The 26,664-nt window shown below is 53.5% G+C and overlaps 1 protein-coding gene across 1 annotated transcript in view; it reads left to right on the top strand.

Annotated features, from left to right (window-relative positions):
• The window catches only part of HMCN2 (hemicentin 2), a 176,913-nt gene that overhangs the window by 115,718 nt on the left and 34,531 nt on the right, over positions 1–26,664 (top strand). The window contains exons 48-67 of the mRNA XM_027556578.1: positions 243–329; positions 3,991–4,182; positions 5,943–6,116; positions 6,225–6,338; positions 6,849–6,991; positions 7,355–7,505; positions 9,128–9,346; positions 11,798–11,911; positions 12,530–12,717; positions 13,918–14,014; positions 14,755–14,916; positions 15,107–15,220; positions 15,992–16,194; positions 16,891–16,972; positions 18,704–18,835; positions 21,788–21,931; positions 22,024–22,183; positions 22,273–22,397; positions 23,253–23,436; positions 26,283–26,380. Of these exons, the coding sequence (XP_027412379.1) occupies positions 243–329; positions 3,991–4,182; positions 5,943–6,116; positions 6,225–6,338; positions 6,849–6,991; positions 7,355–7,505; positions 9,128–9,346; positions 11,798–11,911; positions 12,530–12,717; positions 13,918–14,014; positions 14,755–14,916; positions 15,107–15,220; positions 15,992–16,194; positions 16,891–16,972; positions 18,704–18,835; positions 21,788–21,931; positions 22,024–22,183; positions 22,273–22,397; positions 23,253–23,436; positions 26,283–26,380 (2,883 nt within the window). The remainder of the gene's footprint in view (positions 1–242; positions 330–3,990; positions 4,183–5,942; positions 6,117–6,224; positions 6,339–6,848; positions 6,992–7,354; positions 7,506–9,127; positions 9,347–11,797; positions 11,912–12,529; positions 12,718–13,917; positions 14,015–14,754; positions 14,917–15,106; positions 15,221–15,991; positions 16,195–16,890; positions 16,973–18,703; positions 18,836–21,787; positions 21,932–22,023; positions 22,184–22,272; positions 22,398–23,252; positions 23,437–26,282; positions 26,381–26,664) is intronic.

A 26,664-nucleotide genomic window follows, 5' to 3' on the forward strand; every position in this document is an offset into this window, starting at 1 on the left:
ACCCAAGATGAAAGGGGGCAAAGATTTTCAATACCACCCAACTGCCTTCCTCTGATTGGGGCCTTCTCCCAGCGGCACTGGTATTTGCCTCAGCCAGCTGCAAATTTTTATTAGATCCCCTGCCCCATGGCAGCAGGTGTGAGGGAATGGAGAATGGAAGACAGAACCAGTGGGCGCTTGGCTTCCTGCTCCGTGGTTGCTCAGCCTGGTCAGTGAGCGTCTGTCTTCCCTGCTTCTCACAGTTCCTCCCAGTATTGAGAAGGAGGACGTGGAGGACACAGTCAAGGTCCCCGAGGGGGAGATGGCCCACCTGATGTGCAACGTCTCAGGTAAGGGCCACACAGCGGACTGGAGGAGGGTGAAGAGGCAGCTGTGGGAGGAGGGGTCTTCAGAGATCTGGGGTGCCTGCCCACTGCCCTGCTGTTCCCTGCAGGGTGTCCCTTGCCATCTTGGACTTTTCACTCTCTATGCCTCTGCCACAAACACTCTTCCTTACTCATCTGACTGCAGAGCTCAGTTCAGTTGCTCAGTCGTGTCGGACTCTTTGCGACCCTATGGACTGCAACACGCCAGGCCTCCCTGTCCATCACCAACTCCAGGAACTTGCTCAAACTCATGTCCATTGAGTCGGTGATGCCATGCAACTATCTCATCCTCTGTTGTCCCCTTCTCCTCCCACCTTCAGTCTTTCCCAGCATTAGGATCTTTTGCAGTGACTCAGTTCTTTGCATAAGGTGGCCAAATATTGGAGTTTCAGCTTCAGCGTCAGTCTTTCCAATGAATATTCAGGACTGATTTCCTTTGGGATGGATCTCCTTGAAGTCCAAGGGTCTCTCAAGAGTCTTCTCCAACACCGTGTTTCAAAAGCATCAATTCTTCGGCGCTCAGCTTTCTTTATGGTCCAACTCTCACATCCATACATGACCATTGGAAAGACCATAACTTTGACCAGAAGGACCTTTGTTGGCAAAGTTATGTCTCTGCTTTTTAATATGCTGTCTAGGTTGGTCATAGCTTTTCTTCCAAGGAGCAAGCGTTTTTTAATTTCGTGGCTGGAGTCACCATCTGCAGTGATTTTGGAGCCCAAAAAAGTAGTCTCTCACTGTTTCTATTGTTTCCCCATCTATTTCCCATGAAGTGATGGGACTGGATGCTGTGATCTTAGTTTTCTGAATATTCAGCTTTAAGCCAACTTTTCCATTCTCCTCTTTCACTTTCATCAAGAGGCTTTTTAGTTCCTCTTCACTTTCTGCCATAAGGGTGGTGTCATCTGCATATCTGAGGTTATTGACATTTCTCCCAGCAGTCTTGTTTCCAGCTTGTGCTTCATCCAGCCCGGCATTTTGCATGATGTACTCTGCATATAAGTTAAATAAGCAGGGTGACAATATACAGCCTTGATGTACTCCTTTCCCGATTTGGAACCAGTCTGTTATTCCATGTCCAGTTCTAACTGTTGCTTCTTGACCTGCATACAGATTTCTCAGGAGACAGGTCAGGTGGGCTGGTATTCCCTTCTTTTAAAGAATTTTCCGCAGTTTATTGTGATCCACACAGTCAAAAGCTTTGGCATAGTCAATAAAGCAGAAGTAGATGTTTTTCTGGAACTCTCTTGCTTTTTTAATGATCTAGTGGATGTTGGCAATTTGATCTCTGGTTCTTCTGCCTTTTCTAAATCCAGCTTGAACATCTGGAGGTTCGCGGTTCACGTACTGTTGAAGCCTGGCTTGGAGAATTTTGAGCATTAGTTTGCTAGCGTATGAGATGAGTGCAATTGTGTGGTAGTTTGAGCATTTTGGGGCATTGTCTTTCTTTGGGATTGGAATGAAAGCTGACCTTTTCCAGTCCTGTGGACACTGCTGAGTTTTCCAAATTTGCTGGCATATTGAGTGCAGCACTTTCACAGCATCATCTTTTAGGATTTGAAATAGCTCAACTGGAATTCCATCACCTCCACTAGCTTTGTTCATGGTGATGCTTCCTAAGGCCCACTTGACTTTGCATTCCAGGATGTCTGGCTCTAGGTGAGTGATGACACCATCATGATTATCTGGGTCGTGAAGATCTTTTTTGTACAGTTCTCCTGTATATTCTTGCCACCTCTTCTTAATATCTTCTGCTTCTGTTAGGTCCATACCATTTCTGTCCTTTATTGTGCCCATCATTTAATGACATGTTCCCTTGGTATCTCTAATTTTCTTGAAGAGATCTCTAATCTTTCCCATTCTATTGTTTTCCTCTATTTCTTTGCACTAATCACTGAGGAAGGCTTTCTTATCTCTCCTTGCTATTCTTTGGAACTCTGCATTCAAATGGGTATATCTTACTTTTTTCCTTTGCCTTTCACTTCTCTTCTTTTTTCAGCTATTTTTAAGGCCTTCTCAAAGAAACATTTTGCCTTTTTGCATTTCTTTTTCTTGGGGATGGCCTTGATCACTGTGTCCTGTACAATGTCACTAACCTCAGTCCATAGTTCTTCAGGCACTCTGTCTATCAGATCTAATCCCTTGAATGTGTTTGTCACTTCCACTGTATAATCATAAGGGATTTGTTTTAGGGCATACCTCAATGGTCTAGTGATTTTCCCTACTTTCCAATTTAAGTCTGAATTTGGCAATAAGGAGCTCATGATCTGAGCCACAGTCAGTTCCCAGTCTTGTTTTTGCTGACTGTTTAGAGCTTCTCCATCTTTGGCTGCAAAGAATATAATCAATCTGATTTCAGTATTGATCATCTGGTGATGTCCATGTGTAGAGTCTTCTCTTGTGTTGTTAGAAGACAGTGTTTGCTATGACCAGTGTGTTCGCTTCGCAAAACTCTGTTAGCCTTTGCCCTGCTTCATTTTGTACTCCAAGACCAAATTTGCCTGTTACTCCACATACCTCTTGACTTCCTACTTTTGCATTCCAGTCCCCTATGATGAAAAGGACATCTTTTTTGGGTGTTAGTTCTGGAAGGTCTTGTAGATCTTCATAGAACGGTTCAACTTCAGCTTCTCCAGCATCACTGGTAGAGTCATAGACTTGGATTCCTGTGCTACTGAATGGTTTGCCTTGGAAACAAACAGAGATCATTCTGTCGTTTTTGAGATTGCATCCAAGTACTGCATTTCAGACTCTTTTGTTGACTGTGAGGACTAGTCCATTTTTTTCTAAGGGATTCTTGCCCACAGTGGTGTATATAATGGTCATCTGAGTTAAATTCACCCATTCCAGTCCATTTTAGTTCACTGATCTCTAAAATGTCGATGTTCACTCTTGCCATCTCCTGTTTGACCACTTCCAATTTACCTCGATTCATGGACCTGACATTCCAGGTTCCTATGCAGTGCTGTTCTTTACAGCATCAGACCTTGCTTCCATCACCAGTCACTGGGTGTCTTCATTCTTTCTGGAGTCATTTCTCTGCTGTTCTCCTACAAGGTCCTAGTGTTCCCCTGTCGCAGCATTGACTCCACTGGGCCAGAGTGGCCTTGTGACATCTGTCTACCCCAGCCAGGCTCTGAGCTCCATGAGAACCAAGGACTATCTTGTCACCATGGTTCCCCCAGTGCCTGGCAAAGTAGGCTCCCATTAATGCTTGTGGCCTGGGAGAGATGGATGGATGGATGGATAGATGGATGAATGGACAGATGGGTGAATGTGTGTATGTATGAATGGATAAAAGGATGGATGGATGGGGTGGGGTGGGTAGATGGATGGATGGATGATGAATGGATGGATGGAAAGAATAATTTGCCTTTATGTCCTGCCTGTCTGTACCAAGCCATCCCTGCCCACAACCTGGGAAAGGAAACGGTAACCGAATCACATAGGAAAGGGTCCGGGCCAGGTTTGACGGCTGCTTCTGTGTCTTGCCCTGCCACACGGGCCTCTGGACTGAAATGGAGAACGATGTCTCCCACCCCATCTCGGAGCTGCCTCTGGCCTCTGGTTTGACCTGGTGAAAACCTACTGAATCGTTTCACCTGCCTCTCCCCTCTGCATACAGGCCACCCACAGCCCAAGGTCACATGGTTCAAAGACGGCCAACCCCTAGCTAGTGGAGACGCCCACCACGTTTCTCCAGATGGAGCCCTCCTGTGGGTCCTCCACGCCAACCTGTCTAGTGCGGGCCACTACGCCTGCGTTGCAGCCAACGCCATAGGGGAGAAGACCAAGCATTTCCAGCTTAGCGTCCTGGGTAAGTGCCAAACATCTCCTGGTGACCCTAGGTTCAAGCAGAAGGGAAAACCAACGTGACCAACTCCTTACAGGCAGCTTCCCACAAAGCACTTTACTTTTGTTTCTTCCATGTCAGCAACAACAAAAGTAACAACAGTGGGTATATTGGCTAAACACCTACCACGAGCCAGGCATGTGGAGAGGCCTGATTAGTTGAATGGGGGTGGGGGCACCGAGCAGCACGTGGGATCTTAGTTACTTGACTGGGGGTCGAAGCCAAGCCCTGTGCACTGGGAGGCAGAGTCCTAACCACTGGACCACAGGCGTCCCCTGACTATCCTAGGAGGTGGGAGATGTGCTTGTCCCCCGGTCACCAGTGAAGCTGTGAGGCTTAGAGAGGTGACAAGACTCCAGGCCTCAGGGTGGGGGCTTACACCCAGGCAGTCATTCTCCCAAGAGCCATCAGCATGAACTGTCTCATTAGGAGAAGCAGGGTTCTAGAAGATTAGACAGATCTGTTTCTCAAAATGCTATTGGTAGGACTTCCCAGATGGCTCAGTGGTAAAGAATCCATCTGCAATGCAGGAGACACAGGAGACCCAGGTTCGATCCCTGGGTCAGGAAGATCCCCTGGAGGAGGACATGGCAACCCACTCCAGTATTCTTGCCTGGAGAATCCCATGGACCGAGGAGCCTGGCAGGCTGCAATCCATGGGGTTGCAAAGAGTCAGACATGACTGAAGTAACTTAGCATGCAGAGCACGCACAAAACTTCCCTAGAGGTCCAGTGGTTAAGAATCTACCAGCCAATGCAAGGGACTCAGGTTCGATCCCTGCTCTTGGAAGATTCCACATGGCCTGGGGGCAACTAACCCTGTGTGCCACAACTACTGAGCCCGAGGTCTAGAGCCTGCAAGCTGCAATTACTTGTCCTGCACACCCTAGAGTCTGAAGTCTGCTACAGGAGAAGCCACCGCAAAGAGAAGCTTGTATAGCGTAACCAGAGACTAGCCGCCCCTCGTCACAGCTAGAGAAAGCCTGCACGTAGCAACAAAGACCCAGAGCAGCCAAAATTAATTAATGAAAAATGAAATAAACTGCTGTTGGTAAAAAGGAGGGTCCCCAGCAAGAGCTGAAAGAGAATATTTGGGGACCCATGAAAGCAGAGCTATATTACTCAGCAGAGAACAAAACTCCACCCCCACCTCTGCTCAGAGCAGGGTACAAATTGGAACCACACACAGAACTGGGAAGACTGTGGAAAAATTAGTAGATGTCTGGATGTTAACAGGGGCTTCCCAGGTGGCGCAGTAGTAAAGAATCCGCCTTCCAGTGCAGGAGACACAGGAGACAGGGGTTTGATCCCTGGGTCAGGAAGATCCCCTAGAGGAGGAAATGGCAACCCACTCCAGTGTTCTTGCCTGGAAATCCCATGGACAGAGGAGCCTGGCGCGCTACAGTCCACAGGGTCATAAAGAGTCGGACACAACTGAGCCTGCACACGCATGGATGTTAAGAGCTTATTGGGGAAATAGAGGCAGACTTGACCAGCTTCCCCTATGATATGGCTTAGTAAGGGAGAGCCTGGGCTCTGGGCCACCCAGGCCTGAATTGAAGTCTGGCCGCACAGGGCGTGGTTCCTCTGAGCCTCATTTCCCATCTGTGTAACACAAACAGCAACAGCACTGAAGCCCAGCACCAGGGTCTCAGACTTTTCCGGGTCCTCGGGCCCAGGGTGGGGGATCCCTGTTCAGGAGCGCACCCCCTGCCCCACTGCAGTGGTTCCCACCATCCTGGGAGTGACGGAGGACAGCGTGGACGAGGAGGTGACTGTGACCATCAACAACCCCATCTCTCTGATCTGCGAGACGCGGGCCTTTCCCACCCCCACCATCACCTGGATGAAGGACGGGGTCCCTTTTGAGGCCTTGAACAACATCCAGCTGCTCCCAGGTGATGCCCTCGAGGGGATGGGGGGAAGGGGAGGAGGTAACATGTCACCAGGTTGGGTCAGAGGCAGGCAGCCAGGGGTGACCCTGGCCGCTGTCCTACCCCAAGCAGGCACCCACGGGCTGCAGATTCTGAATGCCCAGAAGGAAGATGCAGGCCAGTACACCTGCGTGGTCACCAACGAGCTGGGCGAGGCCATGAAGAACTACCACGTGGAAGTCCTCAGTGAGTCAGGGACCGGCCAGGGCACCGGCTGCGTGGGCAGGAGGCTGCCCGGGAGTGCCGGGGCTGCACTTGACACCCCAGGCACCTTCATGTGACATGTCCCCTCTGATGGCCCCTGGCCAGCCAGGCCAGCTCGGTCCATTTAGGGCCTAGAACTTAGGAGGAGGGAACCAGTGAGTTAGGACTGGGTCACGTGGATGCCTAGACCCACAGCAGTCCTGGCTTCCTTTTGCCACTTGAACTGTGGTGCAATAATACCGGTAGCCCACAGCTGGAGACCTGGTACTCCCGGAAGGGTCCCCAGAGGTCACCCCAGGAATCCCCCTGCCTCAGACCTGCCCTGTCCCATAACCATCTCTCCCCAGGAGTGGGTGGGTTACCAGCCTCCCTGTTCCTCTGCTCTGGAGAGACAGCCCCCTCCATTTCTGGGATGGGCTTAGGGGCTGGGGGGTGCAGGGTCTCAGCACCTCTTCTCCCGGCCTGCTCCTCAGACTCCTTTATGGTTTTCAGTACCCCCTTCCATCTCCAAAGATGACCTCTTCGGGGAGGTCAGCATGAAGGAAGTGAAGACCAAGGTCAACAGCACCTTGACCCTGGAGTGTGAGTCCTGGGCTGTGCCCCCGCCCACCATCAGCTGGTACAAGGACGGACAGGTGAGCTCAGGAGCCCCTGGCGGCCTCAGATTCTGTCTGGGTCCCCCTCATCTGCAGAACCTTCCAGAAAAGGCAGTCATAGCAGCAGGCCCCAGAGCTGTCCTGGGCCCTGCCCCATCCTTTATATTTTAATAAGAAGCTCAACTCTTTATAGAAAACAAGTCTCACATGCATGAAACCCTATATTCACTCACTGAATTCTCTTCTAATTTTTACGTTCTGTGGGTCTGGTGTTACAGAATTGTCAGGGTGCTCTGATCACTTTATGTGGTGTTTTAAAACCCATGTGAAAATGGAAGTAACTCATCTGGGTGCTTTCTAGCCCTCATTCCTGATCCCTGTCCCCTCTCTTTCCTCCTCCAGCCCGTGACCCCCAACCAGCGTGTCCGCATCCTCGGCGAAGGACGGCTGCTCCAGATCCAGCCCACGCAGGTCTCCGATTCTGGGCGATACCTGTGCGTGGCCACCAACGTGGCCGGCGAGGATGACCAGGACTTCAACGTGCTCATCCAGGGTGTGTGGGGCCACGGGGCGGGGGTCAGTGGGACTTGGGGGGTGTCAGTGCTTCTGGGGCGGCCTGGCAGGAGGGCTCTATTCTCATCGCTGTCTGCACGTCTGGCCCCCCGAACCCTGGCCTGGGCTCTTTCAAGAGCCCTGGTGGACCGGGACATCACTGCCCCCCAGGGCTTAGTTTTACCTTTGTAATATATGGGTGATCAGGGAACTTTCCTGATGGTCCAGTGGTTAAGACTTCCCCTTCCAATGCAGCGGGTGTGGGTTCCTGGTCCAAGAAGGCAGATCCCAGAGGCCTCTTGGCCAAAAAAACAAAGCATAAAACAGAAGCAATATTGTAACAGAGTCAATCAGATCAGATCAGTCACTCAGTCGTGTCCGACTCTTTTCAACCTCATGAATCCCAGCACGCCAGGCCTCTCTGTCCATCACCAACTCCCGGAGTTCACTCAGACTCACGTCCATCGAGTCAGTGATGCCATCCAGCCATCTCATCCTCTGTCATCCCCTTCTCCTCCTGCCCCAAGTCCCTCCCAGCATCAGAGTCTTTTCCAGTGAGTCAACACTTCACATGAGGTGGCCAAAGTACTGGAGTTTCAGCTTTAGCATCATTCCTTCCAAAGAAATCCCAGGGCTGATCTCCTTCAGAATGGACTGCTTGGATCTCCTTGCAGTCCAAGGGACTCTCAAGGGTCTTCTCCAACACCACAGTTCAAAAGCATCAATTCTTCGGCGCTCAGCTTTCTTCACAGTCCAATTCTCACATCCATACATGACCACAGGAAAAACCATAGCCTTGACTAGACAAACCTTTGTTGGCAAAGTAATGTCTCTGCTTTTGAATATGCTACCTAGGTTGGTCATAACTTTCCTTCCAAGGAGTAAGCGTCTTTTAATTTCATGGCTGCAGTCACCATGTGTAGTGATTTTGGAGCCCAGAAAAATAAAGTCTAACACTGTTTCCACTGGTTCCCCATCTATTTCCCATGAAGTGATGGGACCTGATGCCATGATCATCGTTTTCTGATTGTTGAGCTTTAAGCCAACTTTTTCACTCTCCACTTTCACTTTCATCAAGAGGCTTTTTAGTTCCTCTTCACTTTCTGCCATAAGGGTGGTGTCATCTGCATATCTGAGGTGATTGATATTTCTCCCGGCAATCTTGATTCCAGCTTGTGTCTTCCAGTCCAGCGTTTCTCATGATGTACTCTGCATATAAGTTAAATAAACAGGGTGACAATGTACAGCCTTGACAAACTCCTTTTCCTATTTGGAACCAGTCTGTTGTTCCATGTCCAGTTCTAACTGTTGCTTCCTGACCTGCATACAAATTTCTCAATAGGCAGATCAGGTGGTCTGGTATTCCCATCTCTTTCAGAATTTTCCAGAGTCAATAAAGACTTTTTAAAAATGGTCTGCATCAGAAAAAAAAAAGATCTTTAAAAAAAATTAGCTGATAATAAAGGAAAAAAGATCATTTAAAAAAAACTGCTTTGATGAAAGGGATTGGCTCAATCGATGAAATTTCCCTGCCTAGGGGAGGCTGGGACGGGAATCTCTGAACAGAGGTTCATGCCCATCTCTCAATGGTGTGTCTTGACGGCTTTGTCCTCCGCTCCCCAGTACCCCCCATTTTCCAGAAGGTGGCTGATGCCACTGCAGACTTTGAGACCCCGTTCTGGGGTGAAGAGGCCCGGGGTGGGGTGACGGAATACCGGGAGATCGTGGAGAACAACCCTGCCTACCTGTACTGCGACACCAATGCGGTGCCAGCCGCGGAGCTGACCTGGTACAGAGGGGACCGCCCCCTCTCCATCGAGGACGGGGTGTCTGTTCTGCAAGGTAGGCCAGGGCTGCGTGGAAGAGCGGGCCCTTTACAGGCAGGCACCAGGGTCACACCCACACCAGGGCTGGTCGCCTCCGCCTTTCGGTGCGGCCTGAGGTCTCCTGCCTGCTGCTTGCTGTCTGACCCCCGGCAGGGCATGTGACCACTCTGGACCTCAGCCGCCTTTCATAAACTGGGGCTAGAAGTCCTTTACCTGTTTGAAGGCAAGAACAGGATCCCCTTCTGCCTCTGGTTAGAACAGAGGTCCTCGTCTGCACCACGCCCACCTCTGGGCTTCGAGATCTGTAATGTCCTGGCCCCTTTTTCCGGGGGGAGGGGGCAGTTCCTTTATTAAGACCCCAAATGTTGAAGAAGCTCTCATGGGGCTCTGATGCCCACCCAGGATCCAAGATCATGGCTCATGTGACCTTAAAAAAAAATTATTTATTTTTAATTGGAGGATAGTCGCCTTACAGCACTGTGTTGGTTTCTGCCATATATCAACACGAATCAGCTGTAAGCATACGCATGTCCCTTCCCTCTTGACTCTCCCTCCCACCTTCCACCCCTCTAGGTTGTCATGTGACCTCTTTCTGTCTTTTTCCTGCTTTACGTATTTGTTTATTTAAAGTTGGGCTTCCCTGATAGCTCATTTGGTAAAGAAACTTTTAAAAGTTATTTGCTTTTTTGTTAAAAACATAAACACTTTTTCTTTTTTTATATCTAAATTTTTTAAAATTTTGCAGTGCTGTACTGGTTTCTGCCATGTGAAACGCGAATCAGCCATAATCATAGAGTACACCCCTCCCTCCCTAGCCTCCTCCCCTCCCCCCTTCCATCCATCCAAGCCATCACCGAGCTCCAGGCTGGGCTCCCTGCGCCACACAGCAACTTCTCACCGGCTCTCCATCGCATGGACATTTTGTATTTATGCCAACACTACTCTCTGCATTTGCCCCACTCCCTGCCTCCCCTACTGTGTCCACAAGTCCAGTCTCTACATCTGCGTCCCCATTCCTTCCCCACAAGTGGGTTCATCAGTATCAGCTTTCTGGATCGCTTTACCGTCTGAGCCACCAGGGAAGCCCTGTAGATCCCACATATATGCGTTAATATACTATATTTGTTTTTCTCTTCTTGACTTACTTCACTATGTATATAACAAGCTCTAGGTTCCTCCACCTCACTAGGACTGACTCAACCCCTTCCTCTTTTATGGCTGAGTATATATTCCATTGTGTTTATGTACCACATGTGTTCTATTCACTCATCAGTCGATGGGCATCTAGGTTGCTTCCTGCCTAAACAACTGCTTCATCTTAGAATAGTTTTTTATGGACGGCTTTGAATTAAAGGGCTCTGGGGATGGGGCTTAGAAACGCCTGGCTTCCCTGGGGCGGAGGGGTCCAGGACTGGGAGGAATCCCAGACACAGAGCCCGGGTGGGGTGGTCGCCCGGCTCACGGTCACGCGGTGCCCGGCCAGGCGCAGGTCAGCGGTGACGCTGGTGGTGGAGGGAAGAATGAGGGGGCTGTAGGGCGAACAGCCATGCCAGGGTTTGGACTTTGGTGCTCGTGAAAGAAGGCGACCCCTTGGAGATCTGGGAGAGGCAGGGCTTACGGAAAGATGTAATTGACCCCTTAAATGGCCACTGCCCTCTGGCTTGGGGACACAAAGAGCTCAGTCACATGCTGACCCTCAGTCCCACCATTGGTCTCTGCCCTGGCCACAGAACCCCTAATCCTGGGCACACAGTGCTCATAGTCACAGCTGATCTTAATTCTGGCCCTGATCATAGATTAATCTCACACATTAAGTGATCCCTCCCTTGACCATGGCCACAGCCTCCCTAGTCCAGGCTACCACCCCTTGGCTCTGCATATAATGAGCCCCTGGTTCGAATCCTACTCACAGCCCATCACATTCTGGGTTGGCCACCCCCCAGCCCAGGATTCTGAGCGCACAGTCACCCAAACCCCACTCCTGCTAGACACAAGTTCCAGCCCCCTTGATGCCAGAGTCTGGCCCTGGCTGGCTCTCGATCGCAGAGGGTCCCAGGTGATGCCCCTCAAGAGCCCCCACCTCCAACCACTCCAGCCTCCTGAGAGCCTCTGCCCAGACATGTGCCCAGCTCTCCGCCTCTTCTCTCTGCCTTCATCAAGGAGCTGGGCTCAGCCCTGCCAAGTACTCTTAGGAAGCCTCAGTTTTTCCATCTGTAAGATGGGAGTTGTGACAACACACAGAGTCAGAGGCTGGGGGAATGCTCAGCCCAGGGCCTGGTGCAGAGCAAGCCATTACTGTGCTTTAACTGGCCCTCTTGTGCCGTGACCGGGGCACAGCAGGTGCTTCTCTGCATGTCACAGGTTATGTGGGGGGAGTGGGGCAGTGATGTGTCCCAGATCTCCTCCAGGGGAGAGGGCAGGTTTCTTGGTTCTTGCTCAGACCTCTATCTCCCCCGTGTCCCTGCAGGAGGCCGGGTCCTGCAGATCCCCCTGGTACGGGCGGAGGATGCGGGAAGGTACTCGTGCAAGGCCTCCAACGAGGTGGGCGAGGACTGGCTGCACTACGAGCTGCTGGTACTGAGTGAGTGGCCTGGCCTGGGGGTGGGCAGTGGGGGAGGCTCAGGTCTAAGGCCCCGTGAGGGCCCCCCACCTCCAGAAGGGGGCCCAAGTAGAGAGCAGGCGTAGTCTTGCCTTTCTCCAAATGGATGATGCAGGGCTTTCGAGCTCGGACTCTGAAACCAGACTGGACTAGGTTCAGATTCCAAGTGAGCTGCTTCCTGGGCCTTCCCTGGTGGCTCAGACAGTAAAGAGTCCGCCTGCAAGGCAGGAGGCGTGGGTTCCGTCCTCAAGTTGGGAAGATCCCCTGGAGAAGGGAATGGCTACCCACCCCAGTATTCTTGCCTGGAGAATCCCAGGGACAGGGGAGCCTGGCGGGCTGCGGTCCATGAGGTTGCAAAGAGTTGGGCACGGCTGAGTGACAGCACACATGAGTTGCTTGCTAGCTGAGTGACCTTGAGTGAATCATAGCCCTCTCTGTGCCCTAGACTTCTTAGCTGTCCCAGGGCTCAGAAGGGCTTGGTGGGCAGGGTTCAAGGAGCCCCAGCTAGCACCTGGCACCAAGACCTCTCGTCTCCACGCCCTGCTCCTCCTGGGGCCTTTCCCAAGGAGGCTGCCCGCTTCTCACCCTCTTCGCCCCCAGCTCCACCTGTGATCCTGGGTGAAACGGAGGAGCTTGTAGAGGAGGTGACCGTCAATGCCAACAGCACCGTCAGCCTGCATTGCCCAGTCCTGGGCAACCCTGCGCCCACCATCTCATGGCTCCAAAATGGGCTGCCTTTCTCCCCAAGCCCACGGCTGCAGGTCCTGGAAAATGGGCGAATCTTACAGGTCAGGGCGACCCCCCCCCCCAACCCCTGCTCAGGCTAAAGGCAGTGGCTGACTTCCCTGGTGGTCCAGTGGTTAAAACTCTGCCTTCCTTCCCATAAAGGGCTTGGATTCAATCCCTGGTTGGGGGGCGGAACTAAGATCCCTCATGCTGCAGGGTGTGGCCAAAAATACTTTTTAAAAAATACTTATTTAAAAACAAAAGCAAAAAAGATTCTGCGTTTCCAGTGCTTCCACTGCAAGGGGTCATGGGTTTGATCCCTGATTGGAGAACTAGGATCTCACATGCCCTGTGGCAAGATCAAAAAATAAATTATAAATAAAGATAGCTGCTGCAGTGACTCAGTTCTGTTTGTCTGGGGACCAACGAACTGCCATCACCTGAAGCTCTTTGCTTGGAAGTGTGTTGGAACCCCTGGGATTTAATTCAGGGTTTCCTGGGTTGGGAAGATCCCCTGGAGAAGGGATAGGCAACCCACTCCAGTATTCTTGGGCTTCCCCTGTGGCTCAGCTGGTAAAGAATCTGCCTGCAATGAGGGAGACCTGGGTTTGACCTCTGGGTTGGGAAGATTCCCTGGAGAAGGGAAAGACTACCTACTCCAGTATTCTGGCCTGGAGAATTCTGTGGACTGTATAGTCCATGGGGTCGCCAAGAGTCGGACACGACTGAGTGACTTGCACTTTCACTTTCTTTCACTTTTACTTAATTATTTAATTCACTGAAGAATCGTATGTGAGAAGCCTTATAGGGCTGCTCGTGGCCCCTGAAAAGGAGCAGAGGCTGGCACACCCACAGCCAGCGTGGCACAGGGCAGCCTTCCTTAGGAAGGCCATCAGATGCTCACAGAGCCGTGTGGGCACCTGGAACCTCAGGCAGCACCTCGGGCCCCCAACATCCAGACACCCCTACACAGGACCCCTGGAGCCCAGCACAGCACAGAGCACCCTTCTCGGGGCTGGGGAGGGGACCATTGTCATCACCCAGTTTGCTACAGGGACTCATCTGTCAGCCTCACAGCCCCGAATGTCACAGAAAGCCCTGGCTGGACGTGGGGTGACCTCCCTAAGCATTGCTCCGTGTAGACAAAGGTGGTCTTCTGAGGGGGCTCCACCTGGTGCCGGCCGTGCCTGGGATGGGTGGGAGGGAGCCCTCGCGGTTCCTGGGGGGCCCAGAGCCATCGGGCTGGCAACATGCACCCCCAGGTTTCCACGGCGGAAGTGGCTGACGCCGCCAGCTACATGTGTGTGGCCGAGAACCCAGCGGGCTCCACGGAGAAGCTCTTCACACTCAGGGTGCAAGGTGAGCCGGGCGAGTGGGCAGCCCCCGCGGGTTCCCCAGATGAGCAAGGGCTGGTCCTCTGGGTTGGCCCTGGCGTGCTCTGTGGGCTCACCAGGCAGGCAGGCAGAGTGCTGCGGTCCTTCCAGCATCCTGGGCCCTCGGTCTGTGCCAGCCTTACCCCAGGACAGAGAACTCTGGAGGACCCTGGCCACTAGACCATCTTAAGCAACCTCGGAGGCTCTCAGAAGAACAAGGTCTTTCCAGCACCACTATTGATCACTTACTATAAGGGCACTTACTTTCCTGGGCTCAAAGCCGAGAGGTGGGCCCCATTTTAGGGCCGTGGAAACAGGCTCGGAGACTCAGTGGGGGTCTCCCTGCCTCCAGAGTCGACCCTCTCAACCTCTGCATTCCTGTGATATGTGCATCTTAGGGGCTGAGATCTCTGGCTCCAGACGTAGTGCAGCTGTGGCCTCAGGGGCAGAGGGATGACAGCGTTGGGCACTCAGGTCTAGGACTTAGCCTGAATTGAATGGATATTCTGGCCCTCCCACTGAGCAGCTGAGTGACCTTGGAAAAATGACTCTCCCTCTCTGATCTCTGAGCTCTGCATTCTCCTCTACAAGATGAGGAAGACGAACAGGAGCTGGTTTGAAGTGCCAGGAGCCCCAGAAGGCCCCATGTGTCACCCTGTGGCCGTCGGCTCCCTGCCGGTCTGTATTGTCACGTCTTTCTTTATTTCGGTGGCCCCGCGGGGACAGTCCCGCCACGAATCGCAGGTCTGAACCCGGAGCAGATCACCGCCACCCTCAACAGCAGCGTCTCCCTGCCCTGCGACGTCCGTGCTCACCCCAGCCCCGAGGTCACTTGGTACAAGGACGGCTGGACCCTCTCCCTGGGAGAAGAGATCTTCCTCCTGCCTGGTGCGTAAACTGAGGCTGAGGGCCTGGCTCGGAGACTCTATGGGGAAGCTGAGTGGCCTCCCCAAATCTGGGATAGAATTGGGGGTCTGGGAGGGCTTTAGGATTGTGGGCGTAGGGTCTGGGGATTGGGGCCTGTTCACTGGTGCCAAGCGCTGGCTCCCCCCCGACCCGCCACCACCACCCCTCGCAGGCACCCACACCCTGCAGCTGACTCGGGTTCAGCTCTTGGACTCTGGGATGTACATATGTGAGGCCCTCAACGCCGCCGGCCGAGACCATAAGCTGGTGCAGCTTAGCGTGCTGGGTACGTGCCATCTGTCCCCCCACCTGCACTGTCCCCGACTCCTTCCATCACCCTCACACCCCTTCTCCAGCACAGTCAGGAGAGGGGCAGCCGGCCCCGGGGGAGCCTGGGACACACCGTGCCGTCTGCTGCAGTGGTGTCTGGGGCACCGTGGGGTTACGTTCCTGGTTACTAGACTCGGACGCCCTTGGGTTTGAAATTCAGCTGTGTGCTTCCTTGCTCTGTGACCTTGGGCAAGTCACTCTTCCTCTCTGAGCCTTGAGTCTCCCATCACTATAAGGTGATGGTTGGTTTAAGGATTAGATGGTGGTATGTGAGCATTTAATCCAGTGCCAGGGCTTCCCTGGTGGCTCACTGGTAAAGAATCCGCCTGCCAATGCCGGGTTCAATCCCTGGGTTGGAAAGATCCCCTGGAGGAGGAAACAGAGCCCCACTCCAGTATTCTTGCCTGGGAAATCCCATGGACAGAGGAGGCTGGCGGGCCACAGTCCATGCGGTCGCAAGAGTTAGGCTCGACTGAAGTGACTCAACACACGTGTACCCCAACTGGGAGGCTGAGCCCAGAGAGGCCAAGAGGCACTTCCCAGGTCACCCAGCAGGTCCTCGGCGTGCTGGCCTGGATTCTCTTAGTCCAGCCCCCGGGGTCAGTGCAATCCCCTGGGGTGGGGTCTGCTGTGTGACCCTTTCTCTCCATAGATGGTTAGCCTGCAGGGATGTTGGGGAGGACAGGGGAAGGCCTCGGCCCCTCACTTGGCTCGTCTCCTGCCCCAGTTCCCCCCACCTTCCGGCAGGCACCCAGCAGACCCCAGGATGTGGTCCTGGTGAGTGCAGGGGACAAGGCCGTCCTGAGCTGTGAGACAGACGCATTCCCCGAGCCGACTGTGGCCTGGCAGAAGGACGGGCAGCCCCTGGTCCTGCCAGAGCGAATCCAAGCTCTGCTGGGTGGGCAGAGGCTGGAGATCCAGGACGCCCAGGTGAGCTGTCTGGAGGTGCAGGCGGCCCTGGGCAGCCCTGGAGATGTCACCTCCTGGTGTGCCAGGGGCAGGCGGGCAGCTGGGTGGCAGGATGTGGGGCCTGCTTCCTCCTCGGCCCAGAGAACCCCAGTCCAAGGTGATGAGCAGCCTTGGAGGCGGGAGATGCGGAAAGGGCACCAGACCCCAGGTCTGGCTCGGACTGAGCCATAGAACGACTTCAAGCAGATCCGGGCCCTGCCACCTGCCTGTTTCCCCGGGATCCAGAAGCCTCTCCAGGCCCCTCTGGTTATCACTCCCGGGGACTCGGTTCCACCTGCCCACCCCCGTCCCTGGTGTGGATTAGACACCCACAAGTGTTCACTGGGTGAATATTCGCTGTTCCTCTGGAACTGTACCCAGGGCTCCCCTCTCCGGGTTCAGCTCCATCCCCACAGCGAGGGAACCTTCTCCCCCTGGCTCAGCTGACACGCAGACCCAGGGAAGGGTGAGGTCTGGGTCCTCTGCACCCACCTTCTCTCATCCCTCCTGCATCTCTAGGATTTGGGAAAGGCCAGAAGGTCCCATCTCCCCTTGGGCCTCCCAGGCATGACCGGTTTACTTGGAGAGTCCTGCTCTGGAAGGTTCTGGGGCCTGGAGGTTTTGGGGAGCCCACCCCAGCCGCATGCACACTGTCATCACGTGCTTTCTCTGTCCCAGGTGTCGGATAAAGGTTTATACAGCTGTAGAGTCAGCAATGCAGCCGGGGAGGCCATGCGGGCCTTCAGCCTCACGGTCCAGGGTAAGCTGGGGACCAGCCTGCGAGCGCCACTGTGGGACCGCTGGCAGCACATGGAGCTACCAAGGATGGGAAGGGCAGTGACTGCAAAGGGAAGCGTGTTGCTGAGTGTTTAGGGCACAAGATCTGGAATTGAAAAGAGCAGGATCAGAACAGGACTCCACTGATGACTTGCTCTGAGTGACCTTGTCCCTTTGAGCCTCGGATTTACCTTCAGTAAAAGGAGCCGAAGATAGGACCTGCCTGTTAAGCATGCAGAAGGCGCTCCATCTATGGTCTGCCATGACTGTGTCTAGAAATGGCTGGGCACAGGGCCCAGGATGGGAGCACTGGGACAGAGCCCTAAGAGATCAGACCCTCGGAGTCCTGGGACCATGTCATCCCCACCTGAACCCTAAGGCACCTGCCCTAGCAGCCCAAGATGGAACATAGATGGGCATTTCATTGGGTGTGGCTCAAGCTGGGGGTGAAGGGAGAGCTTGTCGGAACTGCCTAGGGAAGCAAGGGATGAAGGCTTGGCCAGATTTTCTTGTGGTCAGATGTTGTGTCAGTTAGGGAAAAGACTCAGCTGTGTAACAAAAAGACCCCAAAATATAGTGCATCAAGGAAGAGAGAAGTTTACCTCTCTCATCCAAAAGCCTAGAAGTGAGCATCTGGGCTGGAGGGTAGCTCTGGACTTACCAAATGCTAATTTAGGGACCAAGATCCTTCCATCGTATTGATCTCCCATTCGCTGAGGGTTGTCCCTGTCTGCATTCCATCTTTGGGCCTTCCCAGGTGGTGCTAGGGGTAAAGAAACTGCCTGCCAATGCAGGAGACGTAAGAGACTCAGGTTCGATCCCTGAGTCAGAAAGATCCCCTGGAGGAGGGCATGGCAATCCACTCCAGTATCCTTACCTGGAGAATCCCACAGACAGAGGAGCCTGGCAGGCTATAGTCCATGGGGTCGCAAAGAGTCAGACACGACTGAAGTGATTCAGCATACACACGTTGCATTGTATACCAGCCGGTGAAGCAGAAATGAGCAGACATAGAGAACTTGAGCAGCTGGCCACAGCAAGCTGCAAAGGAGACTGGGAAATGTAGTTTCTGCCCGAGTGACCCTGTGCAAGATGGGAAGGACAGGTAGAGAGACACCAGCTATCTGCCACAGATGCCAAAGCCTTCAGCTTCTGTACCACCGGGACAGTGGATGGATCCAACCCTGACCATACTGAATACCAGTGTTGAAAATTATTGATACCAGGTCTGCTGCTGCTCAAAGCTCATAGCTCCTTCTCCTGATGGCCACCTTGATGAACAGGGAGAGGGTGCAATGTCTGGTCCTTGAGAGAGAAGATGTTTCATCCTGAGCACAGCCATCTGTGTTTCACTGGCAGTGGCTGCCTGTGGTGCGTGACTTCATGCTGGCTGAGCAGGAGAGAGTGTTGGGATCGATTAGTGATGTCTGCCCTGGCATAGGTTAACGCCTGCTGGTGCAATAGTCACATATTTACCATCTTTGGGCTAAGTGTTCTCCCTCTGGGCTCTGCTTTGTAAATGTTTGGAAATAGTCAGCTGCTGGTTGTATTTACGTTTGTGGATAAAACAACTCACATCCGCATCAATGGCAAAACATAAAATGTCAGCTCCTAAGCACAGGGAAGTGCTTCTCAGGCCTCCCTGATCGGCCCGAGAGGAAGGAAGTAGGGGGCAGAGTCATAGGATTCTGGGAATCTGGCTTCTCTCCTGCAGTGCCCCCGACGTTTGAGAACCCAGAGACGGAGATGGTGAGCCGGGTGGCTGGGAGCCCCCTGGTCCTGAGCTGTGACGTGACCGGGGTCCCTGCACCTGCTGTCACGTGGCTGAAGGACAGGATGCCTGTCGGTGAGTCCATCAGTCCTTATCATTTTGCTGCCAAGTATTTCTTTGTTTGGGGTTCTCCTGGTACCTCAGTGGTAAAGAACCTGCCTACCAATGCAGGAGACACAGGTTAGATCCTCGGGTCGGGAAGATCCCCTGGAGAAGGAAATGGCAACCCACTCCAGTATTCTTGCCTGGGAAATCCCATGGACAGAGGAGCCTGGCGGGCTACAGTCCACGGGGTCACAGAAGAGTCAGACACAGCTTAGCGACTAAAACAGCAACAAGTTTCTTTATTTAATGAAATGGCAATGAAAGCAGAAGGGGATAGTTGGGTTTGTAACTTCACTTGCTTGGCAAAATCAAAAGCCGGCAGCACCTTGTTGATCCGTTCCCCCATTTGTCTCTCAGCCCTGCTGGCCTTGAAATCCCAACACTGAGGACCATTCACATGGGGGCTTGGTGGCTCCTGTGTTTGTGTCCACAGAACAGAAACTCAGAGTGGGTGCTGAGGGTACAGCTGGCCTGAGCCTGGGCTCCACAGTGGCCCCCAAAGCTGCTCCTCCTCCAGCACCTCAGCTCTGTCTAGCCCAGCTGTTGGTCACCTCCATCCAGGTCTGCATCCTTGCCCCACTCTTACTCTCCCCCAACCCACCCGCCCATTAGTCAGTAGGTGCCTCTTCTTGTCAATGTAAACATCTCTGGGGCCAGCCCTGCTCTCCACCCCTTAGCCTCTTCCATCTCAGCCCCTATGGCCCACACCCCTGGGTGAGGGCACAGCCCCTACACTCATCTCCTGGACCCCGTCCAGGACCTCAGTGCAGGCTCCTTTGGGGCAGAAAGGATGGCAAAGGGCAGGTCTGGGCGTGTCAGTTATCTGTTGAAAATCCTTCCATGGCTGAAGTCCTCAGGACCACAACCCAGGAGGCCCTTCAGGGCCAGGGCCCACTGGCCAGGGCCAGCCCCCCTCCATCCTGCTCCGTGCTCCAGATGGACCTAGCTGCTCTCAGCTCCTTGCATATGCCTGTGTCTGTCTGTCTCTCTCAATAACAGCTTTACTGAGATACAATTCACATACTATACAATTTACCCAATTAAAATGTATAATTCAGTTGTTTTTTGTATATTCACACAGCATATCCACAATCAATTTTGGAACACTTTTTAACTTTATATTTTATTTTTCCTTATTTATTGTAGTATAGTTGTATAGTTGATTTACAATGTTGTGTTAATTTCTGCTGTATGGCAAAGGGATTCAGTTATGTGTGTGTGTGTGTGTGTGCGTGTGTGTGGCTTCCCAGGTGGCTCAGTGGTAAAGAATCTTAAAGAATCTGCCTGTCATTGCAGGAGATGTGAGTTTGATCCCTGGGTGGGGAAGATCCCCTGGAGAAGGAAATGGCAGCCCCCTCCAGTATTCTTGCCTGGATAATCCCTTGGACAGAGGCGTCTGGTTGGCTACTGTCCATGGGGTGCAGAGTCAGACACAACTGATCATGCATGCATGCATATATATATATATATATATATACACACACATACTTTTTAATACTCTTTTCCATTATGGTTTATCACAGGGTATTGAACAATTCCCTGTGCTATGCAGTAGGACCTTGCTGTTTATAAGTTTGGAACATGTTTATCACCCAAAGGAAATCCCTCACCCATCACCTTCACTCGCAGTCACTCTGGCCTTAGACAGCCCCTACCCTACTTTGTCATTATAAATTTGCCTGTTCTGGACGCTTCATGTAACATGTGGGATCACACAACACGTGGCCTCTTGTTCCATTTAGCACCGTGTTTTCAAGGTTCATCCATGTTGTCGCACATGTCATTCTTCATTCTTTAAGTCTTTTTTTCATTCATTTTTGTGGCTGGACGTTCCACTGTGTGAATCTATCACGTTTTTTGTCCATCTGCCAGTCGATGGATGTTCGTGTTGTTTCCACCTTTGGCTGTGAGGGATAACACGGTGAATGTTCTTGTACAAGTGCGTGGCGCACGCTTTCCTTCTTTGATATATGCCTAGCGGTGGATTGCTCTGGACTCTCTTCTCTCTGGCCTTCAGCTCCTGGCACATGCCATTTCTTTCCTGAAATACCCACCCTGGGCTCCCGGAACCACGTCCACTTTCACCTGGCTGATTCAGACCCACTTTCCAGTCTCAGCTGAGACTCACCTCCTGCAGAAGCCTGGCCTCGTCTCTCCAGGCTCCGTCAGGGTTCCACAGGGCCAGGCACACGGGTGTGTGCCTGTGTCACTGTCTCTGAGGCATTTTGATCTCCTTGAGGACAGGGACCACATTTCACCCGTCTTTGATTCCTGAACTCGCTGTTGGGTTTGTAGTAGTTGCTCAATACATTTTGTGCTGAAGGGCTGGCTGGACAGATGAGGATCTGAGAGAGGGCAGATCAGCCTGGGCTGGTGCAGTTGGAGAAGGCTTTGGGGCAGAGGTGCCACTGGAGAACACAAGGGGGAAGCATTCCAGTCTGGGGGGGTGTGCAGCCTGAGCAGAGTCTCAGAGGAGCCCCTCGATTGACTCATATCAAGGTCAGTGAGTGGCTGGTTTGCCGTGATCCACAGGGGCAGAGGGAAAAATTGGAAAGGAGGTGGGAATGAGCTGGGCCTGAGAGTCAACAGGAAAAGGAGCAAGTCCTAGACAATAAAGGGAGTGGGATCCCTTGGGGAGAAATGTCCCCAGTGGAAGGGTGTATGGAGGGGTTGGTTATAAGGACTGACGCAATCTAAGGCGCCCAGGCTGGGGAAGGCTGTGATGTGTCTGGGCCTCAGTTTCCCCGTGAGCGTAAGAAAGGGGTGGGTAATTCAAGGGTTCCTGGGGTGTTTCCAGCCTTGTGAGTGGGCATCAAGCACCCTCCCAGGGAGTCACGTGGCTTTTGTGTCTGGGCCCAGTGGTGGCACCTGGGGCGATGGGTCTGAGCAGGTGACATCCAGGCCTGCCCCTCCTTCCTGCAGAGAGCAGCATGGCACGTGGTGTGGTCTCCCGGGGGGGCCGCCTCCAGCTGAGTCACCTGCAGCCAGACCAGGCTGGCACCTACACGTGCGTGGCTGAGAACGCCCAGGCTGAGGCCCACAAGGACTTCGTGGTGGCCGTGCTGGGTATGTCCGCACCCTGAGCCCCTCCCGTGTCCCACGCCCCCCACACCAGCCCCAGCTTCTGCCCCAGGGCCTCACCACAGCCCCTGCCACAGTGGCCCCCCGGATCCAGAGCTCAGGCACCACTCAGGAGCACAGCGTCCTGGAGGGGCAGGACGTGCAGCTGGACTGTGAGGTCGACGGGCAGCCTCCCCCATATGTGGTCTGGCTGAAGGATGGCAGCCCGCTGGATGAAAGCGTGGGCCCCTACCTCTGGTAAGGCCTGGCCGGCACCCTCCCCGTCCCAGGCGGTGAGCCTCCATGTCCTCACACAACTGCCTCCCGGCTCTCTCTCCCCGTGACAGGTTCTACCTGAATGGCAGCTCCTTGGTGCTGAAGGACCTGACGGCCTCAGACTCGGGTGCCTACACCTGCGTGGCTCACAATGCAGCCGGCGAGGACGCCAAGCTCTACACCGTCAATGTGCTGGGTGAGCGGCCAAGGGCGCGGAGCGGCAGGCAGTCCAGCCGTCCCAGGATGGCAGCAGCCCGGCCAACACGGGGCCTCCACTGGGGCGTCTGGAGGGTGCAGACACGGCCCTGGTGGGGGGCACCTGGTGAACCCCTATCCAAGCCCCCTCTGTGAGCCAGGCCCGTCTGGCCTCTCTGGGCCTCTGCCTCATCCCCAGGCCGGGGCACAACTGCTCCAGGTGTACAGCAAGCGAGTCAGGGGATAAAGGAGAGACACCGGGGGTGTCATCCTTGCCGGGAGTAGATGTGGCTCCAGGACCACGTGGTGATCGCCACGTGCTGATTGCAGTGGCAGAGGTCTAGGTATCAGTGCCATCTGCTGGGACTTCCCTGGGGGGAGCCCACCTCCCCTCCCCTGACCCCCTAGCTGTTGTTGTTCAGTCGCTCATTCGTGTCCGACTCTTTGCGACCCCGTGGACTGCAGCACGCCAGGCTTCCCTGTCCTTCACCATCTCCCAGAGTTTGGGCAGACTCATTGTCCATTGAGTCTGCAATGCCATCCAACCATCTCATCCTTTGTTGCCCACTTCTCCTGCTGCCTTCAATCATTCCCAGCCTCAGGGTCTTTTCCAATGAGTCAGCTCTTTGAATCAGGTGAAAGTATTGGCGCTTCGGCATCAGTCCTTCCAATGAATATTCAGGTTTGATTTCCTTAAGGATGGACTGGTTGGATCTCCTTGCAATCCAAGGGACTCTCAAGAGTCTCCTTTAGCGCCACAGTTCGAAAGCATCAGTTCTCTGGCACTCAGACTTCTTTATGGTCCAGCTCTCTGACCCCATCACTGTTCCTTCTTTCCTCTCTGCCCTCCCATCAGTGCCTCCCACCATCGAGCAGGGGCCAGAGGGTGCGGGGACCCTGGTTCACAGGCTTGGTGATCTGGTGAGCATGGCATGCCCCGTCCGGGGCTCCCCGCCTATCCACGTGAGCTGGCTCAAGGACGGCCTGCCCCTTCCGCTCTCCCACCGCACCCACCTCCACAGCTCTGGCCGCACCCTCCGGTAAGGCAGTGGTTTCCCAGCCCACCAGCCAGTACCCCAGACATCCTGCTCAAGCAGCTTGCTTAAAAACACAACTGAATGGCTTTTAGACTGAAAATAATATAAACATATAGAAGTTTTTGATGAGGGGAACAAGAGGACCCAAATGGAACTCCAGAAATGAAAGTGGCCTCTGCCCTCAGGTTTTCACAGCCCAGTAGGGGAGGCACAGATCTGGGTGATGACATCCGGTTGCAGCTGACTCAGCCTAGCCCTGGTAGGAGAAATCAGGGAAGGCTTCCTGGAAGAAGGTGCCTGAGCAAAGTCTTCACGCATTCAGCAGCACTTCTGGAGTGCTTGCTGTTCCAGGTGCCGTTCCAGAGCACTGGGGTGGAGCAGTGAGCAAGACAAAGCCTCTGCTCCTGCAGTTGTGGGGATGGAAAATAAGCGAGTATAAAAGTGACATGTCACAAGAGATGTGTGCTCGGGTAAGGGAGTAGGAAGTGCCCGTGGAGAGCACAATTTTAGGGTGGCCGGTGGCAGGCACTCAGAGGAGATGACACTTGAGCAGATGTGGAAGGAGGTAAGAAGGGGAGATGAGTGGATTCCACGGGAAAGAGTTCCCAGGCGGGAAGAGCAGGTTCAAAGGCCCTGAGGTGGGCATGTGGCTGTGCGTTCTAGGAACAGAGCTGGAGGGTTGGTGAAGGGAAGGTTTGTCAGGCGACATAGGGCTTTGTAAGTGCTTCAAAAGACTTGGGTTTTCCTAAGGAGAGAAGGGGAGCCCTGAAAAGGTTTTCAGCGGAGAAGCCTCGTGATGTGGCTCGACTTTTGCGTCTGTGGTAGAATACACATAAAAGAACCCCAAAGAATTGGTGCTTTTGAACTGTGGTGTGGAGAAGACTCTTGAGAGTCCCTTGGACTACAAGGAGATCCAGCCATTCCATCCTAAAGGAGATCAGTCCTGGGTGCTCATTGGAAGGACTGATGCTGAAGCTGAAACCCCAATACTTTGGCCACCTCATGCAAAGAGCTGACTCATTGGAAAAGATTCTGATGCTGGGAAGGATTGAAGGCGGGAGGAGAAGGGGACGACAGAGGATGAGATGGCTGGATGGCATCACTGACTCAATGGACATGAGTTTGAGCAAGCTCCAGGAGCTGGTGATGGACAGGGAGGCCTAGCATGCTGCAGTCCATGGGGTCACAAAGAGTCAGACACGACTGAACTGACTGAACACATAAAAGAGAATCTAGCGTTTTTACGTGCACTGTCCAGGGCACTGAGGACACTCACGCTGTTGGGCAGCCATCCCCATCGTCCTTCTCCAGAGCTTTGCCTCTTCTCAAACTGCAGCTCTGAGCCATTAAACACCAGTTCCCCACCCCTCCCCATCTCCTGGCACCTAGCATCGCACTTTCCGTCTGTGAATTTGCCTTATTCTGAGTCCCTCGTGTACGTGGCATCACGCAATAGTTGTCCTCTGTGACAGCTTTATCTCACTTAGCATCATGTTCTCAAGACTTGTCCATGTTGTTGTTTAGTTGCTAAGTGTGTCCTACTCTTTGTGACTCCGTGGAGCCTTCCAGGCTCCTCTGTCCATGGGGATTTCCCAGGCAAGGATAATGGAGTGGGTTGCCGTTTGCTCCTCCAGGGGGTCTTCACGACCCAGGGATCATCCATGTTGTAGCTTGCGTCAAAGTTTCCACCCTGATATTTAAAGCTGAATAATGTCACGCGGTATGTGTAGAACACATTTCCTTTATCCATCCACTCACTCTTGGACACTTGGATTGCATCCACATTTCAGCAGTTGTGTGAATAATGCTGAAAAATGTGAATAATGCTGCCGTGGACATCGTAGTACGCATATCCACTTGAGCTTCTACTTTCACTTCTTTGGGGGTTGTGACTTAGGCTGCAGCGTGGACGGCAGACTGTACCGTAGGCAGACTGTAGGGCTGAGGGTTAAGTAGGAGGGTGTTCTGGGGCTTCAGTCATAATCTAGGGGAAACACAATGGGGGGGCCTGGGTCAGAGCCCCATGACGGGGTGATGGCAGTGGTCCAGCTGGTGGTGTCGTGGAGAGAGGAGAGATGGCGGGAGGAGTTGAGCAGGGCTCTGGGATCTTTATCCGGAAACTTGGAAGGCTGAGTTTCCATTTTCTGAGACGGGTCCACAGTGGAAGGAGCAGGTTGAGGGTTGAGACCTGGGCTCTCTTCACACATGTTGGTTGGAGAGATTCTTGGACATAAGGAAAGATGGAAACCAGGCACTGGATACTCTAGTTGGGAGTTTAGGAAATAGGCGCTTGGAGATGGTCTGCAAACAGGTGGTGTTGGAAGCCAGGATGGGCTGCAGTCCCCAGGGAGTGAGTGTGAGCTGTGCCCAGGTTGCCAGCATTAGGGCGGGTATAACAGACATTTCAGGGTCACTGTGGACATTGACAAAGGCAACTCAGGAGGAGTGGTCAGGGTGAAAGGGGATTCAACAGACAGTGGGGTTCAGGCAGTGGAAACAGTGAGTAGAGATGTCTGATGAGTCCTGAAAGCTGAGTGGAATTGTCTAGAAGAAAGGGGTGGGAATAGCAGGCTGCCCTGGGGAGGGATGGTGGAGCTTCAAAATTTGGGAAGCAGGAAGTCTGGGTGCAGAGTGAGGTGGGCAGAGAAGGCAGCAGGGGTGGAGGTGGGGAGTCTGGGCTTCATCCTGGGGGTTTAAACAGAGGCAGGACCTGGTCAGGTGTATGTTTCAGAGCCCCGCCCTCTGGCCGGTGAGATGTTAGGGATGGGATGGAAGAGAATGGGGTCTGAGTCCCTCTCTCTCTTTCTCCCCGCCTCACTCTCGTCCCTCCCTTTGCTCGAGGGCGTCAGGATTTCCCAGGTGCAGCTGGCGGATTCGGGCACCTTCACCTGTGTGGCCGCGAGCCCCGCAGGTGTGGCCAACAGGCACTTCATCTTGCAGGTGCTCGGTACGGAGCAGGGGGTGGGTTACCAGGCCCTTTGGCCTCAGGGTTGAGAATCAAGGCCCTGTCCCCGCCCCTCCCCTCTGAGTGGAACCGAGGGTTGGCCCTCAGGGATGTCAAGGCAGGGCACACACTCAGCCTCTGGCTCATTCAGTCACTCTTTCATTGATCTCACAAGTGGTTCTCGGACACGAGGGTGCCAGGGCCTCACCAGGCCCCGGGATACGGCAGTAAGCAGAGGTGGCCGCTGCCACTAGGAGGCCCATGAGGAAAACAGCTCTGTAGAAAGA

This window comes from Bos indicus x Bos taurus, chromosome 11, assembly GCF_003369695.1.
Source record: "Bos indicus x Bos taurus breed Angus x Brahman F1 hybrid chromosome 11, Bos_hybrid_MaternalHap_v2.0, whole genome shotgun sequence".
Classification (NCBI taxonomy): domain Eukaryota; kingdom Metazoa; phylum Chordata; class Mammalia; order Artiodactyla; family Bovidae; genus Bos; species Bos indicus x Bos taurus.